Consider the following 21,123-nt stretch of genomic DNA (forward strand, 5'->3'; position numbering starts at 1 on the left):
CTGAAGGTTGGCTGTGTGCCTATGTGGACCTATGACTGATGTGGAACTCTGTCTTTTCCTTTTCAGGTGGCTGAAATGCATGGGGAGCTGATAGAGTTTAATGAGCGACTCTACCGCTCGCTGATGGCCAAAGACCATCTGATCAGCCAGATGAGGCAGGAGCTGATCGACCTGCGGGGCCCGGTGAGTGATCCCCGTCACACACACATTTGCGCGTGCACACACACACACACACTCCCACACACACACGCTCACACCCACACCAACATGCACGCACTCTCTCTCACACACACACGCACACACGCACACACACACATACACGCTCACACCCACACAAACATGCATGCACTCTCACACCCACACCCACACAAATATGCACGCACTCTCTCACACACACACACACACACTCACACATTCACTCCCACACACGCACAAACACACAAACACACAAACACACACACACACACACACACACACTCACACATTCACTCCCACACACGCACAAACACACACACACACACACGCACACATTAACGCACGCCCCTCAGGCTCCTGTCCTCCTATCTCTGCTTTGCAGGCTTGCCCCTGCCCAGGCCTCGGCCTCCCTGTCCCATTGTAGAGCCATTCACAGCTCAATAAGGCCGTGTTTGTGCCAGGGTCCCGGCTCCGTTAATTCATTCGCACCGTCTCTCCGGTGCCTGACGAGACATTGCCCTTTTTCTCACCTGCCTGTTTCTCCATCCGTCAAGCCTTGTTTGTGCACTGTGGGGAAGACCGGCCACTCCGCAGTAAATGAATTAGATTGATGCGTAGCCTAAGGTGAGGAATTGGAGCCCTTCTCCCTGTCTCCCTCCGATCTGTTGGACTGCTCCCCCTCGGTGTCGGGCGGCGCCGGTATCGGCTGTTGCATGCGGCCTCCTTGATGTGCTCTGATCCAGCAGGTCGCTTTGCTGCATTAAATTTGGCCGGCCATGCCAGACTCCTCCAGGCCCCTCACTGGAGGAAGGAGACCTTGATATTACACAGCTGCTGCTGAGAGCAGATAGGAGCCTATGAAGCAGGACCCCCATAAGTGTGCTTCCACCGAGGGACATGGAGCAACACACACACACGCACAAGCACACACACACGCACAAGCACACACACACGCACAAGCACGCACACACGCACAAGCACACACACACGCACAAGCACACACACACGCACAAGCACACACACACACGCACAAACACGCACACACACGCAAACACACACACACGCACACGCACAAGCACACACACACACACAAGCACACACACACGCACAAGCACGCACACGCACAAGCACACACACACACACAAGCACACACACACGCACAAGCACGCACACACACGCAAACACACGCACATATATTCACTCACACAGATATGTGCACAAGCACACACACACTCGCACACGCTAGACCAAGGATTATGGTTGGAAGGGCCAGATTTAAAGAACAGAAGAAAGAAACAGGTGGCATCTTTTACGAAATCTGTTTGGGGAAAAAATGATTTCCCCAGTGCTGTTTTTATTTCGATTGTTCTTTCTAAATTCCCCGGAAATTATTGGGCTTCCATTAGACATTCCAAATCACAGTTGAAGTGCCATGGATGTAAACTGCTGAGTTTCTTGGATGTGCCTCAGATCATCCCTCTTTATCTGCCTGATATACACTTGCCAATGGCCTCAGAAATTTCATTTGTCCCTGGATTCCCTCTGCTAGCTCTTACACGCTGTGGTCCCATCTGAGAGTCTGAGTCCTGAGGTCCTTGGTGTATCGCTGTCATCGCTGTCATTACCTTGCCAGCGGTTACAAAACATTAATTGGCTTCCAATCCCTTCATTGCCTCTAATGATGTGCCAGTGCTCCCTATGGGCACATTTACAGATGTTTTATTTATTGATAATCATTGCTTGGGGAAAAAAAAACTACTGGAATGTGATTTGTTTCTGCAGTGATGCAGGTCCAGTAACTCTGTGGCATGGTTGACCTTGACACGGGCCTTTAAGCCGACCTCAGTCAGAGCCCCAGGTTGCAGGACGCGCTGCGTTTAGTTTGTGGGACGCTTAAATCTGAAAGAGGTGTCCTTCCCTTTCTCCTTGCTTTGTTTTGAGAGTTGTTTATCAGTATGTTTGTGGGCTTAAAGGGGGATGTGCCTGGCATCTCAATGAGGTCAATGTGGTTGTCTGTCTGTCTGTCTGTCTGTCTCTGTCTGGAGTGCTGGACTGTGACTGTGTCGCTCTGTTTCTTAGTGAATGTGAGACTGACTGTGTCGCTCTGTCTCACTCTTAGTGAATGTAGAGCTGTGACTGTGTCGCTCTGTCTCACTCTTAGTGAATGTAGAGCTGTGACTGTGTCGCTCTGCCTCACTCTTAGTGAATGTAGAGCTGTGACTGTGTCGCTCTGTCTCACTCTTAGTGAATGTAGAGCTGTGACTGTGTCGCTCTGTCTCACTCTTAGTGAATGTAGAGCTGTGACTGTCGCTCTGTCTCACTCTTAGTGAATGTAGAGCTGTGACTGTGTCGCTCTGTCTCACTCTTAGTGAATGTAGAGCTGTGACTGTGTCGCTCTGTCTCACTCTTAGTGAATGTAGAGCTGTGACTGTGTCGCTCTGACTCTGAGATGAAAGGTCAAGGGTCATGTGCATTAATCAGAAGAAAAATAGCCAGTAGTATTATTCTGACACCAAGGTGAGAAATATAGTAAGTTCCAGAATTATTGGCACCCTTGATAAAGATAACCACAAAAGTCTGTATATAATGAATGACATAACATATTGAAACCCAGTTACTCTCATTAAACATTATTGAAGACCCCTCAGTGTCTTTATCCTTGAAAACAGGGGTGCCAGTCATGTTGACACCTATCTTTTTGGGAAATGAAATTGCTATTTGTTAAAAATTTGAACAATTATACTAGCATAGAAAAACATTTTTACATTGTTTGAGCATTCAGTGTATCTCATGAACTGTGTTGTTTTAGTCTTTGTTTTAGTTATCTTTATGAAGGGTGCCAATAATTACACTCAGAACTTTGAGTGTGCCATGACTGGCATGTTGTTGCTGAAAGTGTTCTGAGGGTGAGCAGTTTGTCATTTCTCCATTTTTGTGTTTAAGGTACCGGGCGACTTGAGCCAGACGTCTGATGACCCCAGTTTATCGGATTTTGAGACGTAAGCCTCTTCCCTCTGTAACATCTGAGATGTGTGTGGGCTGGCGATGCTGTGTTTGAGCTGTGTGGCTGTGTGCCTGGCCCAGTGTCAGATGGCTTATATGATCAATTAGCTTCTAATACGTTATGATTGATGCATGTGAAAATTGCGGTGGAATGAAATCTCCACATTCTGTGTTACTGTATATGGAGGTCATGATCTTTCACGCCTTTTCTTTTTATTTCATCTGCTCTGTGCCTCTTTGTTTATTCCTGTAATTGGTGGCTTTCAAGTACAAAGATAAATGTAATGCCCCCACCAATATATGTTTTGGCATTAATGCAAATGATGACTCTTCCTAAAGGTTCTAATCTGTTGTCTGAATGTTTGTAAATTTGGCAGTATGTCCTTCTGGACCACATGGTGCAGATCCCAACTGTAGACACTTAATTCCTGCCACTTTATATCATGAATGTGTCTAATGTGTGCAAATGAATTCTGTCCATCACAGGAATTACAGAGTGTTTACATTGTGACGTCTGCCTTTTGTTTGTGCTCAGTTCAGCATTGATAAAGCACTCGGCTACACTGATGAGCAGATATGAAGTCAGAACGTGACTGAGAGTTTTTTTTTCATGAATCACAAAGTGGAAAGACTAAAAGAAACCCTCACATCTCTTGAGTCTTTTTATGGTCTTTGATGGAATAATAACCTATTGAAACCCAGTTCATTACTGTTTGTGCGTAAGTAAAGAAGTTGCTTTTTAATGAGTGAAGCTCGTGTGCGAGTTGACCGCTCTGTGCGATTGTGTCATTGCTCAGTGCCCATCGCGCCCTCATCAATGTGTGGATCCCGTCTGTCTTCCTGCGAGGACGAGCTGCTAATGCCTACCATGTTTACCAGGTAGGAGAATGTCATCTCACAGTCATCCTACGGTTTTTCTCTTTACATGTGGGGTGTGTACAATTTCTCAATTTGTCGATTATCTGTCACAGCATGCACGTTGAATGTTAAATGAAGTAATTGAAAACAGTACAAAAGATCACTAATGTTACCTAGGCTACTGTTCTAAATGGGTAATTGAGGTGGTAGGCGGGGCTTGTCGTCATTCACTTTAACGTCACTTACCGTCAGTTGAAAAGATGGCCAGCTTGCAGACTGCCACGTGTGGAATGATTTTGAAAAGCTCAATGAAAACACTGTATGTAAGAATGTCAGTATGTGCTGCCAAATTTGCATACCACATGTCAACATCTATGATGTTAATCCACCTAAGAACCGAATATCCAAGCACAAGCGATCACAACAAACAAGCACCCAACTCTGTACTGAGACCTCATCAGTGTGACAGCTGTCCAGCTGAAACCACAACACATTTAATTGGTAAAATGACGAAAGCCTACTGCATGGTAAACGGTGAAGGGTTTTGGGACCTACTGGCATTTGCTGAGCCTGAATATACTCCTGTGTGATGTACTGTTGAAAAAAAACAAAACATCACTCGACTTGAACGTAGAGAAACTCTCTCTGTACCATTCCAAGTCCGACAACGTTGTGATAACAATCTGTGTGGACAGCACTAACTACGCTAGGTCTTATGTGACTATAACGTGCCACTTCATTGAAGTGTAGGGTCATGTGTTAATCTGTGCTGTGAGCGAAGCAGAATACAATCATTCTGTAAAAAATATAGCAATGCCTTTTTTTTAACTTTTAAAATGTTTTTAATCCGCACTGATTAAAACAGTGGCATGTTTTTATTAGCGGTCTCTTACCTCAAGCGGTAAAAAAACGATTACTCTGTTTTAGACTGCAACTAGGTCAGTAATGTGTGTCCTTCACATCCCTACTTTGTATGATGTAATATTGTCCTGCTTTGTAACATTCTCTTATTTTGAAAAACCTTTGGTTTAAAGTGTTCGAGGGACAGTGCATTAATACTTCAGTAATGAGCACTGTTACAAAGCTTCCAGCAGGCTGCAATGGCTCACTGAGTTTTGATTACTGTGGTATGAAGCTGCTTCACTCACTATGTGAGCAATCTCCACAGAACATTGGCTAAGATAATTTAATTTAAATTATACTGTAGAAAATGTCATGTTAATTTGATTTGTCTTGAAAGTGTTTTACTTACAAGCAATGCCATTAGGTGGGCCTAAACTCATCCGCACATCATATTTATGCGATAAATTGTAGATGATGGATTCACTGACGGATTTATGTGCGTGATAGTTCTCTTTTTATTACTCGCTTCTTCAGATCTGCAGATGAAGCTAAAGCAACTAAAGTTGGAATTCGCATTTTCCTTTTGCCATTTGTAGTCTAGCTTGGTCAGCCTTGGCATTTTGGCGATGTTTTGCCCAGCGTATGAACTTCTATGATCTACGCGTGTAACGGCACCATATGAAAGTGCTTTATCGTTCGCAGAGGAGGTGATTCATGGCGTTTGCCTGCCTCCAATTGTTTTAAGTTTAAAGGTCACGCCGTGATTCTTCTTCGCCTTCGATTTCCTGCCCGTGATTGATCACCCGGGGCGGGGAGCCGCGTACCGTACGCCGAGCCTCAAGGTCTGGACACAGCGGGTGAAAAGATAGCGGAGCGATACGAAGGAGAGAAACGCAGGCTGGGACACAATGGGGATACCTCTCCTCCCTGCATTTGGGTCATATTAACCCCTCTTTATTCAGATCAGTAAGCCGCCGTATATTCTACTCAAGAAAGCTCCGGAGCGTGATGCGTCGCGTTCCGTGCCGGATTGAGGCGGCGAAGAAACGCGGCTCCCGGGCCGCCGGTCGAGCGTCTCCTTCCTTCCCGTGGCTTCCGGGAGAGATTATCGGCGAAGCGAACGCCCGCCGTGTCGTTTCTTCGTTCTTTGCGTTTCTCTGAAGCCGCCTCCCCCGGCCATTTCTGTCGCCCTGCGCGATAAGGCCGGGGTTTCGCTCTCCCGCTGCAGAGCCGTGATTGATCTTCCTTATCGTCGCCGCTGTTTTGTTTTGCGCACAAGTGCCACATTTCTTTTCTCTCCTGTCATCAGCTGTATAATGAGAAAACGTAATGGCACCGAGACGCATTCGCTCCGTTCCTCTGCTACCTTCGCAAAAGGGCGTGCAATAAAAATCGAATCAATGGCAGTAAAATCTTTATTCCTGTTTGAGCCGGCGTGTTATGATTTTCTTTTCCCCTCCCAAGTTGAAATCATCAGCCATACAGTTTATAAGTCCCTTTTTTGTTCCTTGTTGGAGATTTTATCCATGGATACTAGCGTTCCATATGGAGGTGTGTTCGTGAAGAGCAGACCATCACAATGTAAATTATGTTCGTTTGTTGCAGTACTTCACCAGTGTAAATCATGGCCTGTGTTGCAGCTACACCAGAGCAGTATTGTTATATGACCATTCAAGGCCACTAGACTTGGCCGCCCCCATCTGAGGCTCGTATTCGTCAATATGCCCAGCAAAGTCAGTCAGGTCATCGGCTGCATTCCACTCTTCTTTTCAGTCACTCGTTCCCTGACTCCCTTCAGCTTTCCTTAGCTCACTTCAGGGTTAGTTGAGGATGAGCGCAGTTTCACTATTTTTTTCATTTTTACAGAAAGTAGGAAACATGCAAAATAGTCTTATTTGACATTTTTACCAAGGATTTTTAAGCACATTCTGAAGTTGCCTGCTCAACACCTTTCACTATCTTGGTGCGTTTATGTGATCAGATTTTTTTTACTTTGAGAATGATGCGAGCGAGGCTTAGAGAGTGCACTGATCCAGTGCTATCATTGGTGCTCTGACCCAGCATGGGATCATTATATGGTACCCTGAGTCTCCTCAGCATTCAGGTATCTCTTTGTTCATATCATCTTTTTGGGTTGTATAATCAATTGAATGATAACACACTGATGTGGAGAACTGATGGATGCATCAGGAAAAGAAAGGGAGAGTCAGACATGCTGGATACAATGGGTAATGGATAACCTACTTTCATATTACCCCAGATGAATAGCATTGGGCTTCCATGAAAGGCACACAGTCAGATTCAGTAATAATAAGATACAGTTGAAAGATATCAAGAGTTAATCTGTCCATGAGTGAAACTGTGAAGAGTGGGCTAGGCCCAACCTGTGCAAAAATGCACAACATGCTCTAGAGATTTTACATCATGTGAGCACATTCAAACACTTAAGTGAATCCAACCTGAACAAGCAGCATAGCATATTATCTAGAACACAGAAATATTGGATTCTGTAATATGCAGTGTGTAAATTACACCATTGTCTTTGTACACCAACACTTGCCTTTGAAATGTGATTGCTGTATAATCACATTGACGTTGTAAAGTTCTGTTGTTGGATATGTGCACACCTGGGACCTTGGAACTAATTTCTGTTACGCATTGATAGTCTCCATAATTTAAAATGAGGCCTCTTTAGCAGTGCACTGCTGCCAATAAGTCTTCTTTAGATTATCTTAAATTATTATTTATTTGGTGGCTGCCCTTATCCAATTCACTGCGCATTTAGCTGTAAGGAAAGCTAACGGCAAATAAACAAGTATAGTATTAGTATTAAAAAGTATAGTATTACCTGTACTTAAACATGTGCGAGTGCTCTTAAGCAGTCGAAAATGCACAAAATGTATATGACTCCACTTCTGGCTAACTGCTGCGAAAAAGGATCAGATGGTTTATTGAAACTGGCAGGTTAGAGCTGGTTTCAGTTGCATGAACACAGGTGCTGGGGTGGATCTAGAGAAGTTGAGGCGAGATGGTGAGTGACAGCCGTCTCCACTGGGGAAGGTATCTCATCCCGCCACCAGGGGGCGAGGCCGAGAACGAGCAGGCTGACTTCAGGGAGCGTCAGGAAGGGGCATGCAGGTGAGCAGCAGTCCAGAGAGCTGGAGGACACAGGCCGTTCTGTGGGGAGAAATAGGACTGCAAGTGAAGTAGTGCGGTTGAGGGCTCAGTGTACTACCAGGTGTTTGAAGTGGACACAAGCTGTGATTGTCTGTGAGCGGAGGGACATGAGGGTGCTTGCTCGAGCTGGGCAGAAAAGACCAGTCGGGCTGCAGAGTCCTGGATGAGTTTTAGCAGTCAGATGGTATTAGCAGGGATGCCAGGCAAAAGGCAGTTGCTTTAGGCCAGGCCGGACTGCGCCAGAGCCTGGGCCAGTAACTGAAAAGAGCCAATGGCTAGAAATAGGCTTCATATTAGAATTAACTGTATAAAGACATAAGCCACAGTTTTTAGGCATGCAAATGCAAAATCAAATAAATGATTGTTTATGGCATACAGTCTGAGATTTCTCATTAATTTTCAAAATGATAATTACACCAGGTACGTGTCATGCTGCCATGATAGTAGTTCAGCATTTTCCAGGAGGAAATTCCATTATGATAGGTACTTAGGGTAATTAGGGTTGATCTGCAATGCATATTGTGATTGTAATGGGTTGATATAACAGTTTTAAAATGACTTGGCGGGCTGCTGGGTAGCTCATTTCAGGCACCATTCTGCGGTGCAAAGATCAGCCCCACAATCTTGGATCCATTCCAGAGTTTTCCTGGTAGCCGTATGTGGAGACGTGTAATTGGCAATTGTGTCACCCAGGGTTCGGGCTGGCACTAACAATGAATTCCTTTTACAATTTGTTTTGTGTTTTTAAGTAGTGTTGAATTGATCTGCCTTTGCTCAACAACTAGCTAGCTAATACTGTTTTTCATTCATTTTTATGAGTAAGAGTGTAGCTATAGTAATTAGCTAACATTAGCTATAATTAGTGATCTAGCCATTCTAGCTAACTAAATGAATGGTTTTTAACTTACATACTCGCTAACATGTTACTGTTTCAGATGCTAACCAGTTAGCTTGATGTAAATATTTGTAATGTCACATTATGTTGTAAATTAACATTTTTGATGTCTTAGCCTAAGCTACTGCATGTTGCTGTATGCTCATCATAAGAAGTATGTTTGGCTTGGTCAGCTGTCCATTATTAAAACAGCAGTTTTAAACCTTGATATCTCCACTGTTTCAAAAACCAATTTCAAAATACAGTGTAAATATGGTTGTTTTTGTTTTTTTAATTGCTACACAGTGCCACTGAGAAAGCTCTTGTTCGTACTTTCAGACATTGCTGTTTTGACAGTGGTGCTTTCCAGTAACTGGAAGTGAAGCTTCCCATCGGCAGCTACACCGGCAAAAAAACCAGGAAGTGTAAAAAGGACCCTTAGACACACACATTAAAAAAAGCTACCTAGCTAGCACAAAGGTCTTGTTTAATTAATTGGTTAATTCCGTTGTGGTAGCCTGCTAAGCAGATGAAAGGGATCATGGGACGGTTAATTCAGAAAATGCACATTCATAGGACCACATACACTGTTTATTTACTCCAGCTGGCGGCAGAACGATGGCTAGTTATGACAGATTTTAAGTGAGACGCCAGGGGAGGCCTGGGGAATTCTGACCCTTTTGGCTTTCCATAGATCAGGCGCCTGTTGACTACATGTCAAACCTGCATATGAAGAGTCTTCCTCCAACTCCTCTCTATACATGTTTGGCCATAGTTTGTGATGTGAAAAGAAGCAGCTGGCGAAACCACTTGTTTCGGAGAAGAACCGTGGATGTCTATATTCGCCCAAAATGGCAGTGGCATTCAAACGTGAATGCAGTTTCAGATAATTAGACATCACAAATTGTTATTGATGGCAGCACTGCAGTTGAAGTTATAAATATCAGACTGAACTAGATTGACAAAAATATATAACAAGAGGTGGTGGCATGTCTCCCATTGCTTATATCAGTACACTGCTTCTTTGTGTCCCAAAATAACCACTGCGTATAAAAAGGCTTCGCTCCACACCTTGCACCCCCCCCCCCCCCAAAAAAAAAACAAAAACAAAAATATGTGAGTCCCACTGTCTTGTCATGCTTTTCTCAAAGTTAGTTTTGCCAATTGCTTATTTTTTTAGCAGGGTCAGACCACAAATTCTTCTAAAATTTACATCTTATGAGACCTGTGAGATTTTGAAACATGCTTGTAGTAATTTGAACCTGAATTTTGGTCAATTTTATTCTTCCAGTGCATGTACAACGGTTTACCACCCTTCTCTCTCTGTGTCATGTCAAAAATGAACACTCCCTTTGCGTCAAAGCTTTAAACTCAGTCTGAGTGTTTGTGTGTGGGTGGGAGTATTGTGTTTTCATTGCCCGAGGGATTTTCTTCGCAATATTAAGATATGTGCATATCAAGTGACATCCATTAAAGTGTTATTCTCATAAACATCCTAATTTACAGGAAGCTGTGGTTGGTTGTATTTGATATTTTTGTGGTGATTATCCAATTCCCCAGAGAGAAGTGTGGCATCATCTTGTCCTTGTTCTCTAGCGTTTTGATAATATCTTGATATTGTCTTTTATTTCAGCCTCTAGAGTTCTGACAGTTTTTCTTATGAGAAGATTTTCACATATGTAATATTTCCTGGTAGTGTAATTTATATATATAAATATAGTCCACTTATTATGTGGGAATTGTAGAGGTATTGTTTTTGTCTCCGTGCTTTTGTTCTTTTTTATTTTTTCATGTTCATGTCCACATAATTGAAAACCGGCCTTAAACAGTCCAGTCTGTGTGTCCTTCTGCCTTGGGCCTTTCTTGGCCAAAAAACCTCAGTGTTTCTGAACTTGACACATGCATTATTTCTCTCTGACATTTAGTCTTTCATTTTAGAGCATAAAAAGGATAGTAATTTGTTTTCAATGCGCTTCAGTATTGGTGCATGACAGTAAATTGGGAGTCAGCTCCAAAAAGACTACCAAAAGAGTTGTCTGCATAAGAAATCTGAGGTTTTTTACAAAGGGGATTTGTAATATATGGAGAGAAGTGGATCATCATTCTCATAAACTCATCCTAATTGCAAAAATAATGCAATGTTGAAAGAAACAATTGAACAAGATAAACAAAAAAAAACATTCTATTTACCCTCACTAGATCAAGAGATAATTTTGCGAGATTGCAGTTGTCTCAATTTGGAATATATTTAAATATCTTAATGGAATGCGATAATACTTGATCTTGTTTGGTCTGAATTGATGGGGAATAAATGTTTCAATGACAGTACTGAGCAGATTGGCTCTGTTTGAATCATTATGGGCAGGGCTGAACTTGAGAGCTGTGGGTGACTCATTATGGAGTTGGACAGAGGAGAACATGAGAGCTCTTAGTGGCTTGTTATGGAGATGGAAAGAGCTGAACACGAGAGCTGTTTGTGACTCGTTATGGAGTTGGATGGCTTCTCATTCATCTCCATTGTAATGGCTCTGGATGGGGAGAGTGAGAACTTTTTCAGGTCAAGCGCACCCGGCTATGTGGACGTGGCAGTTGGTCATTCTTTTCAGTGGTCTTTAGTCACACTAAGACGTGAGTGATTCCTTCAGAGATCAATGGTGCTAAGCCTGTGTGTGGGTCACTTATACAGATGTCATCATGATTTCCCCAGTTTCATGCACACGCCTCTGAAAGTAAATAATGAGTCACACGCATTCAAACTTGTGATGTAAAGCAAGTGGGCCAGAGAGGAATGTGGTTGAACTGTGTAGTTGAATACTGCCTGTGCACCAACAAAATTCTTCCACAGTTTGGCAAAATATTATTGAAGGGGTAAAACATTCATGGTACAGTGACTGGCTTCCGTGTGCGGATTTGCTGTGCTTACAGGCCCAAGGTTTATAGCCTAACTCAGAGATGTGAAGCATGACCAGGCAATATCTTCCATTTAATTGACAAATAAACATTTCAGTTTTTAGTGTCCACCTTGGCAGCCTGCACACTTAACGGGTCCGTTAGCTTCCCCAAACTCATCCAATTTCTGTGTTCCTGAATTCCCGAGGGTCCTCTTAACAGCCACCAGCCGTTAGTACACTCTTCCACCAGTCAGCAGGACTCGGGTTCCGGTGCTGTTGGAAGTTTTTGAAGTTGCTGTACTTTCAATTTCATGCACCAGTCAGATAAAAGGCTGGTTCAGCTACTAAAGACTGCAAGACCTAAAGACCTGCAAACTTCCCGTGATTCTAAAAAGTCTCTTTTAGAAAGGCTTGTACACATCACTCAAACTTTTGGCGTGGCAAAGATAATCCGCCTTTCCTCGTCTAATATATTAGAAGCCAGTAATCGCGGTGTTTAACAAGACAAGCATCATTTCTAATGTTAATGAACTCGTCTTGATCTGCTGCTTCGCTATAAGGTCAAAAGCATTGTAGTTTTTTCAGCAAAAGAAAAACTGCTTTTTGCTTCATTTTTTAAAAATAATTAATTTTTCTGTTTCATATCATTTTTTGTATGTACACATTATATGCACATACAAATATTAGTATGGACTGTTTTTTTTATTGTAAAACTTCCTTGGCTCATTAAATATAAATTGTAAATTAAATATGACAGGCCCTCCCCCAACCAAGCAAATCCCTCCCCCAAACCACACCATGCAAGTATAGATCTGTTGCGTGAGATGAGTTGTTTGGGTCTCTGAGGCCTGTGTCGCAGACCTGCTGAGCTGGAGGAAACCCCAGCAATGAGCCGCTGTCCTGCTGAGACAGGCACTTTCACCAGCACACACATGAAGGCCCACCTGAGACTCACCTATTTATTTATTTATTTATTTATTGTAGATTTTTATTTCCTCGGCTTGGTAATGTATTCGGTGCATTTGTATTTCATGTGTGAGCATCGCTTCCCGGCATTGGGGACACACAGCACAGTGTGGGTTGGGTTGTCACTCATTCAGGCCACATTGCAGAGTGGCTCATGGATTCAGTGAACTTGGCTGTAGGTGGAGCGCTGTGGTTGTATCCCAATCAAAGAGCTTTACTTCAGTGCTCAGGATTCAAAACATTCAAAGTCACGCACACTGTCTCTCAATAAGGTAGTATGCAAAACTGGATAATGCAGCGTCGGATTTCTGTTTCAGACATTCTTATTTTTCCAAGATGTCATTTCCAGTAGGGCATCTTCTAAGTAAACATCATGTTGCATATGAAGGAAACCTTACGGCAAAATGATAGAGTACACCAGTAGCGGTTCCCCCTGAAAGAAAATAAACCACATTCTCTCCGTTGAACGGTCTTCCAATTTGGAATGTTTGCTGTGGAAGTACATATGTGTAGCCCTGGTGTGGGTGCAGGTGCAGGACGGGATGCTGTTGTGAATGGCAGCTGAAATGGCAGCTCCCTGCCTCCTCCCTGGAGCCCTGTTCTCCTCCAGGGCATGTGAGATGGGAGTGGTGAGGAGCAGTCCGGGCCTTGCTCCCCTCACACCCTTGGCCACTCTATCTGCAGCTCGCTCTGCCTCTTTCACATGGTTTTATCATGCACCATGCACCGTTTCCCCAGCAGGCCCGTGGTGCGGGAGTTCCTGCTTTGAGTCAGCAGATTCTGGCTCCCTCGTTAGACGCGCTTGTGGCCGCTAGGCATTGATCTCTCTGAAAACTCCCCCAGAAACAGACAGACCGAGAGCACAAACAGATGGGGTGAACATGCACAGGACACAAGGGATGCGAGGGAAAATAGGGTCTGCGATCCAAAGTTTCTTCTCTCTGTGTCCAATAACACTGTGCAATGAAGTGATTTGTTATGTGTCATGGATAATGGGGAACCGTGTGTTGTATATTTTCCTGTCAGAGGTTTAATTAAAACCGCAGGGAGGGGACTGTGTGCCGTCTTTTGTTGTGAAGTCAGAGAATTTCCGCAAAGACGGAAAAGCTTTTGCTTTGTAACTGCAGTAAAATGATGTCAGTCTGGCAGTCTGCAGCTGTCTGAAAATATTATATTGTAACTTTGACATGAATGTCTTAACCGGTCTAGTCTGACTCTTGCAGACTGTATGGATCCCTCCTTTGGGAACTCGGCTGAATATTTCGGTTTTCACTGACATGGCAGTGTAAAGGACTTGACAGGACGACTGATAGAATCACACGGAACGATTATTCTTTTTTCTGTATGTCTCTGAGAATGGAGTTCTTAATTAGCAGCTGCCTTTGACATATTGTAAGTACACTTCAGAAACGCAGACTCTTTGCTCTGGAGGTGTTGGGCTAAGGCTGTGATGTGGCAGAGCATGCTCACTGCCTACTGTATATTCCCAGCTGAGCCTGAAAATTGTGAAGAAATATACATTTTTTTGAGATGGTATAATCACTGTAAACAGTACAGCAACTCACAATCTGTGTCCTTTAATGAAATAGGCCACATTAAAAACGTGCCTTTTTTCTGTAAACTGATGGTAGTATTCAGTACTTTTTTCAAGGACTGTATTTAGGTTTAGTTGTTATTCATTATGTTGGTGTTAATTAGATTTGGTCCTGTGCCTCGCTAAATATATTTTTCTTGGCCTATGAAATGTGCAATGCTCTCAAATCACTTGTAGGTCATGGTGGCCAAGGAGAATGCTGTAACCAGTGTACCAACACTGTGTGAAAGTTTACAAAAGCACTTAATCTTGGTTTTAGACACGGACATGCAGATAATTGTGTCTTTATTTGTAGCGCTTACGCCTTAATGGGAGCAATAGCGGGCTGATTTAATGCCGTGCCGTGGCCAAACTCTGCAGGATCAGCAAGGATATTTAGCCCCTCCACACTGAGAACACTGCATTGAATTATAGTACGTGCCCGGATAAGACAAGCTCATTTTTTATTTATTTTTACATGACCCGTAGGTGCTGTAAAATCCTGCAGGGCGCTTTGTGGTTTTTCTATTCTGATTTTTGTGGTCATACACTGTTCAGTCATAGACTGGAAATATACTGATGAGAATGCTTGTCAAATTTCAGTCGCCGGGATTACACGAGGAGGTTTGGGGGGGTTAAATACTCACTAAAGCGTTAGCCATATTTGGGTAGACTTGCTTAAAATGTCAGTGTCATAGACTGTCATTGTCATTAGATCAGGGTGATCCAGCTAATTTAGGTCTGATGTTAGTCTGTGAAATTGATCTGAGAAAATGTGCCTCTCTGTTTTATACGCCTCTTTTGTATTATAATCACGTGTCCAAGAGCTGTCTTCGGTTGCGGAGAGTATTTATGAACATCAGGATATGCGGTGTTTCGTTTAGGATTTGATTTGTATAAACTGAACAGCCTGCAGTTCCAAGCTTCAGCAAGAAATTAACATAAGATAGTCATATATTTCAGCCGCGATGATAATTTATGCCTTTCCATCATTTCCAACTCTAAACGAACCAGAACTTTATTAGCGACGTTATGAGTTGTAGCGCTGCAGTCAACTATTTAAAATGCTAGCACCGCTGGGAAATGAAAGCCTTTCATCACGTTCTCGCATCCAGTCATGTCGCTGCCTATTTATACTCCTCCTCCAAAAAGCAGTGGCACACGTTACTCTGTCCCCTCAGGGAATTTAGCCCATCCTCACTCCGCATCACCTTGGAAGCCCCGCGGTCCTTTAGCCTCAGTGTTCCCTGATCTCCTGTCGTGCGTAACTGGCAGGCTGGTCAGGATGACAGCAGCGCCCCTCGCGTCCCGTAATGAGCCCCTTACTTCAGCTAGGATAATAATCACCTTCTTCTCCAGCTCTGGCACTTTAAGTGCCGAAGAATAACCCAATTCATTAGGCCATCTGCCCAGGCCTTGAAGTGTAGGATTTGCTTGTACTATGCCATTTTTCTCTCCCTTATACACACTCAACCTAATTTTATTAACCCCCCCCCCCCTAATAAAATCTCCTGGCTGTGGCCCGCTGAGCCCACTTACGGTAGATTTGACTAGCGTTTCAATTTGTTACTTTAGCCACAGAGGCAGTCTGGGTAATTGGTCAGAACCGTTTAAATGTAGCAGAAATGTATTACAGCGTTGCTCTTCAAGCCTTGGACTTACAGCAATCAATAATCATCAGACGCAAAGGTCACACTGTGCATACGTTACAGCGATTTCCCTGCTCCTGTCCATTTCCCGTGCGTCTGACGAGGAAGGAGGGGGACTGAGCATAACTGAGACAGATAGCTATCTTAGTGCAGCTGCTTCAACGGTTCGTCTCTTTTATTCTCTTTTCTCCCAGACGTTCTTTATTTTTTCCTGCGTGCCTGATTTAGACTGGGTTTATAGCTGTGTTGACAATAAGCTTGGCGCCAACATTAATCAGTTTCCCTCTCTCTGAACTAGTCTGCTCATCACAGTGTGGTGACAGCAGGCGAGTTCTTTGAGCAACACTGTAACTGTGATCTTTCACGTCTGCAAGCAAGCCGAAAGACCAGTTTGGTTCAGTTTGTGCATTAAACCCGGTAATGTAATCATCTGTGGTCGTGGCATACCTAAAGATTTTAACACGCTTCAAGATTTGTAAAGGAGCTTAACTAGCTGATGTTAAATAAAACCGAATTAGCCCAAATCTGCTCGAAAAGTAACAGTCCTCCATATTTCATATGGCAACTGCATGACAAGGAACCTGAAAGGAGCTCAGAGAAGACTCAGAAGGATCAGGAGAGAAAAAGGTGCATGTGAAGGAGACGCGATCAGTCACCCATGAGCATCCCACTTTATTTTCTGTCTTTCTCCATCCCTCGCTCCCACCCATCCACAGCAGCTGTGTCCTGCTATCTGAATTACGTGCGGGTGGCAGATGCTGCCATTGAATATTCCTAATAGCAGATTTCCTCCTCTCCTTATTGCTCCCTTCTTCCTTTCCCTCTGTAATTTTCCAAATGGATTCTATTTTCTGCCTAATTTGGCAAATTTTGTGTCCTGATGTCACTGAAGAAGGGGGGGGGGTTGTCATGTGAATGGTTGGCTAACACAGTGATGCTCTGCTTAGTGTGTTTTGCCCTGTGAAACCCTGTAGATCCTGTGAAGATCATTAAAGATCATGACATAAGTATCTGAACCATAGACAGTGACAAGTGACACACGGTCTTTGGTGGTGAAACTATCTCTAAAGTCTTGTTTTTATTCTTTTTTTTTTTTTAATTCCCAATGGTAAAAGTATCCCTGTCATCCCTGTCCATGATTTCACCTTCAGTATAGTCAGGATATATTTCTGTGGCTTGTGTTAGGTTCCTGGTAAGTGGCTTTGTAGTGTTTGCCCTGATCCCTCACACAGCACTGTCCTGGGCTGTCTGCCAACAGGATCCTCCGGCAGTCGTCTCACATCTCTCCATCACCTCCCCTCCGCCCAATCAGAAAGCAGCCCTGTCATCATGCCTGTCTTGTCTTGTCCTGTGATGTCTTGTCCCTCCACCTTCTCTTTCTGACCTCCTCTCACCCGTGTATAGCAGAGGAACCTGTGAATCGAGTCTCTCTGGAAATGTTTCGAGGAAGCTGATGGTTGCTGGGCATGTTGCTTCGATGCCAGTTGTGGTAGTCTTGATGTCGGAAGGAGACTTTGAAAATTTTGCATCAAATTGCACATCTAACTGATTGTACTCCTTTGTCTTGTGCTCAGCTGTACTGTTTTGAAGGGCATCCTGAGAGTCCTCAGGTATTTGTGTAAACTGTGAGAGTTTCCTGAATCCAGCGTCTCAGTGCTGCAGTCTAAAGTTGTTAGGAGTAGAGACATAGGTGAGAATGGCACTCAGTCGGAGACAGCGGCATGTTGATGCGGCTCGATTGTCGAGAGCAGGTTGAGTGCCGCCTTCTCAGAAGAGAAGGCTCCAGGTCTTCATGAAAAGTGCCGGGATGTGCCTGAGACCTGTCAGAGTAACTGAGTGTTTCCCAAAATGGCACTATATGATCTTCTTTGTTCAGGCAAAAAACACAAGTGCGTGGAATACACTGTATGTGAGTGAGAGTATGGTGCGTGTTGTTAATAATGCTTTGGTCAGAGGGCACGGTCACTTTCCAGTGCTCACTCCTTAGGACATACTGCTCACAAACAAGATGGCAACATTGGCGTTGGGTGTGTACCGTCTTGCAAAGCCAGCATTGTCAGCGCTCTGCAACAGAGGGCTTACACAGGGCATGTGAGATGAGTGAGTGAGTGATAGGCCATTAACAGAGCAGCTGGCTGCCACAGCTGGCCACTTAGAACACTTCTGATTATTGTTCTTAAAGGAAAGAATAGGTTAAGGCTGCGATGCCGCTGTTTTCTGTGGCTGGAACGCATGAAAATGACTGTTGCCTCATCTGCGGCAGTTATTCATAGCTCCTGTACGTTCTCTGAGGAAGGCTGCTCGCAGAACAGAGTAGCGTCTTCATTTCGAATGTATTACATGGAGCGGTCGCGCTGAGATTCTCCTGTCTCTAGTCTTTTTTTCTCTTTTTTTGAGGGGGGGCGGGGAGGGATAAAACATCTGAGTTTCGGGGAGTGACAGTGTAATAACGTCTCTCCCGACGGCACGGTGAGCATTAAAAGCACGCACTTCGGAATAACAATGAGGCCCGTGAGTAAAGCGGTGTAGCACTCAAACCAGCTGCGGGCAAAAAAACAGTTTGAAGTAGATCTGGTTGTGGCTCTGATCAGATCTTTTTTTTTTTTTTTTGTTTGTTTGTTTTTTTTGCATCTTGTTTTCACACTGAATTTGCACAGCAGTGTAGGGATTCCAAATTTAAAGAAGAAAAGAATGACGCACAGTTGCTTAATAGCATTGCAGATTAAAGGCTTTTGGCTACGAATTTATGCGAGACGGTGCTGCGTATTGATATTTAAAGATCTTTTATCAGATGATAGAAAACCAGTTTGAAAGAAGATTAGGCAGTGGCTATATATGGGCAGCTCACAGTATAAATACATTGATAAGGCTGGTCTGCTTATGTTTTTTTTTTTTTTACACCTGTTTTTGTCCGATATCCTGTAATCTTTTCTGGCTACTGCAATGTGAATTGTACTGGAAGTGGAAAGAAAAAATCATAATCACAGTTCTGACGTATCACCAAACCACTGATGGTGCAGCTAAACAAACACAGTAGTTAACAATGTGCAGATTTAATTGTGCTGAAATATTATCAACATCCTGTAGTTTACATCCAGTGAAATATAGAATGTCATATTTCACAAGTTAATATGGCTTGTCTTGCAGCAGATGGCTTGTCCAACATAAGGAGCTAGATTTTTAATAAATGTAAATATGATTGTGAAAGAGTTTGTGGCTGAGAAGCCTGGACAACAGCAGGGCAGTTGGTAACTGCCCTCCTTCTGCGCTCAGTTTGCTCGGTGGCACAAATGAACAGGTAGCTCGGGTTCAGAGTCACAGGGCTGTGGACATTTTTGCATTGCGTAGTAGTTGCTAGAACCCGCGGCAGCTGCGATGTTAGCCTACACCCGATGATTAATCGCTTCCCTGCATCCTCATGGATCACTGCAACAGGGCCCTGCAGTGCCGTCACGGACCCGATGTTGGGAAACAGTGCCAGAATTGCGCTACACAAACATGTTGCACTCGACGCCAATCTGCAGTAAAAGAGAGGGGTATTCCATCAAACCAACTTCACTCTTAAGAGGCATTCCAAAGCAGCTGCTTTTTACTGTCTTCTCTAGCTCCTTCAGGCCGTGGGCTGTTTAGTCAAGAACTCATTTTTGGTTTTAGAGCTTTGGGGGATAAATTTGGAACATATCCTCAAGGTGAGTGAACTAGGGGCCATCTGGAGGTGCTTCAAGGGAATGATTCTGAAGGTTCAAAGATAACATTGCAGAAATCAGTTCTGTTATTGTGTTGAAATTTTGTGATTGGGTGACAAATAACTTGGTGGTTTTTTTATAAATGATTCTACAGTCATGTGATATTTAAATAATTCTTAACACAACTTTAATTTTAAACAGGAGCCGCTAACATGCTTACTTGTGATATTCGGTATTTATAGACAAAGGTATGCATTGAATCAATATTTTCCTATAACTTTAAATTACAAGTAAAGCAAGCATTACAACTTTTCTGTTCAAACTCAGTTTGGCAAGTTGATTTTTGCAATTGCTACCCTCACCAAGTTGTGTTTGTAAACTTTTTCTTTTAATTGTTGTTTGAGCCGCAGCACATAATGCACTGGGGAGCAAATATGTGCTGTGATACGTGCTTGTTCCTTGGTATGGCTCTTCATCAGGTTAGGCTTTAGATTGACAGGAGTCCCCATGATATCATCAGGAGGGACACTGATTGGCTGTTTCCCAGTGGGCGGTACAGCGCAGATGAGGGCTCTGCTGGAGTCCTCTCTGAGATGGAAACAGTGTGACCGTAGCTTTTACCACAGCCGGGGTCCTGCAATTAAATAACCTGCTAAACTTCCCCTCTCGTGGGAGAGAGGAGCAGCCATGGCTCTTTACCTTTCATTAGCGAGCTCTGAATTACCGCGTCTCAGCTAGGCAGGCAATGCACAGGGGGCCCTTCAGAAGGGCACTTCTAAACATCTTTCTGTTCTTTCCACTCCTTTTCCTATTCAGGGGCATGTTTTTCTGTAAGGTTTTAATGAGCTGCTGTTGCACAGTTCGATGTGTGTTATTGACAAATTGCAATATCGAGCACGGCAGACAACCATGGTGATATCAAGCATGGCGGACTGCTGTCTACAGCGTAGGTGCCTGCGTTAGGGTTGACAGATATTCAGTAATACCATATACCACGGCATATTAAAATACTGGTGTTATTTCAATACTGCTCAAACAGTTAGTGCATCTTTTTTAGAGTGCATGTATTGATAAGCATTCCTTTGTACAGCATCTGACATTGACATTGTGATACGCACAGGATGAGCTATGTTGTATGATCAGATTGCTGTTGGCTAGCAGGTTTGTTCCATGGACAACCAGGGTGTCCTGCATTTTGAGCTTTAGTCCTGGTTTCTTCAAGGATACACAGTGTCCTACAGTTTAAACAAAAATGTAAAATGACCCATTTAAAAGCCATGTAATTAATTCAGTTCCATATCACTTGCAGTCTTTCTCCAAAGTTGCACTGAGCGACTGGCACCCCACTGTTTTGATAGAGGGGGTTTCTATGGGAACAGTGCTACTCCGCAGCTCCAGTATGCAATTT

The 21,123-nt window shown here is 43.6% G+C and overlaps 1 protein-coding gene across 2 annotated transcripts in view; it reads left to right on the plus strand.

The window, feature by feature from the left end:
- Positions 1–21,123, plus strand: part of snx29 (sorting nexin 29) — a 136,584-nt gene that overhangs the window by 80,777 nt on the left and 34,684 nt on the right. For both annotated transcript variants that reach the window (XM_035404532.1, XM_035404533.1), the window contains 3 exons: positions 67–183; positions 3,139–3,194; positions 3,996–4,077. In XM_035404532.1, the coding sequence (XP_035260423.1) occupies positions 67–183; positions 3,139–3,194; positions 3,996–4,077 (255 nt within the window). The remainder of the gene's footprint in view (positions 1–66; positions 184–3,138; positions 3,195–3,995; positions 4,078–21,123) is intronic.

The sequence above is a fragment of the Anguilla anguilla genome, chromosome 2, assembly GCF_013347855.1.
Source record: "Anguilla anguilla isolate fAngAng1 chromosome 2, fAngAng1.pri, whole genome shotgun sequence".
Taxonomy (NCBI): domain Eukaryota; kingdom Metazoa; phylum Chordata; class Actinopteri; order Anguilliformes; family Anguillidae; genus Anguilla; species Anguilla anguilla.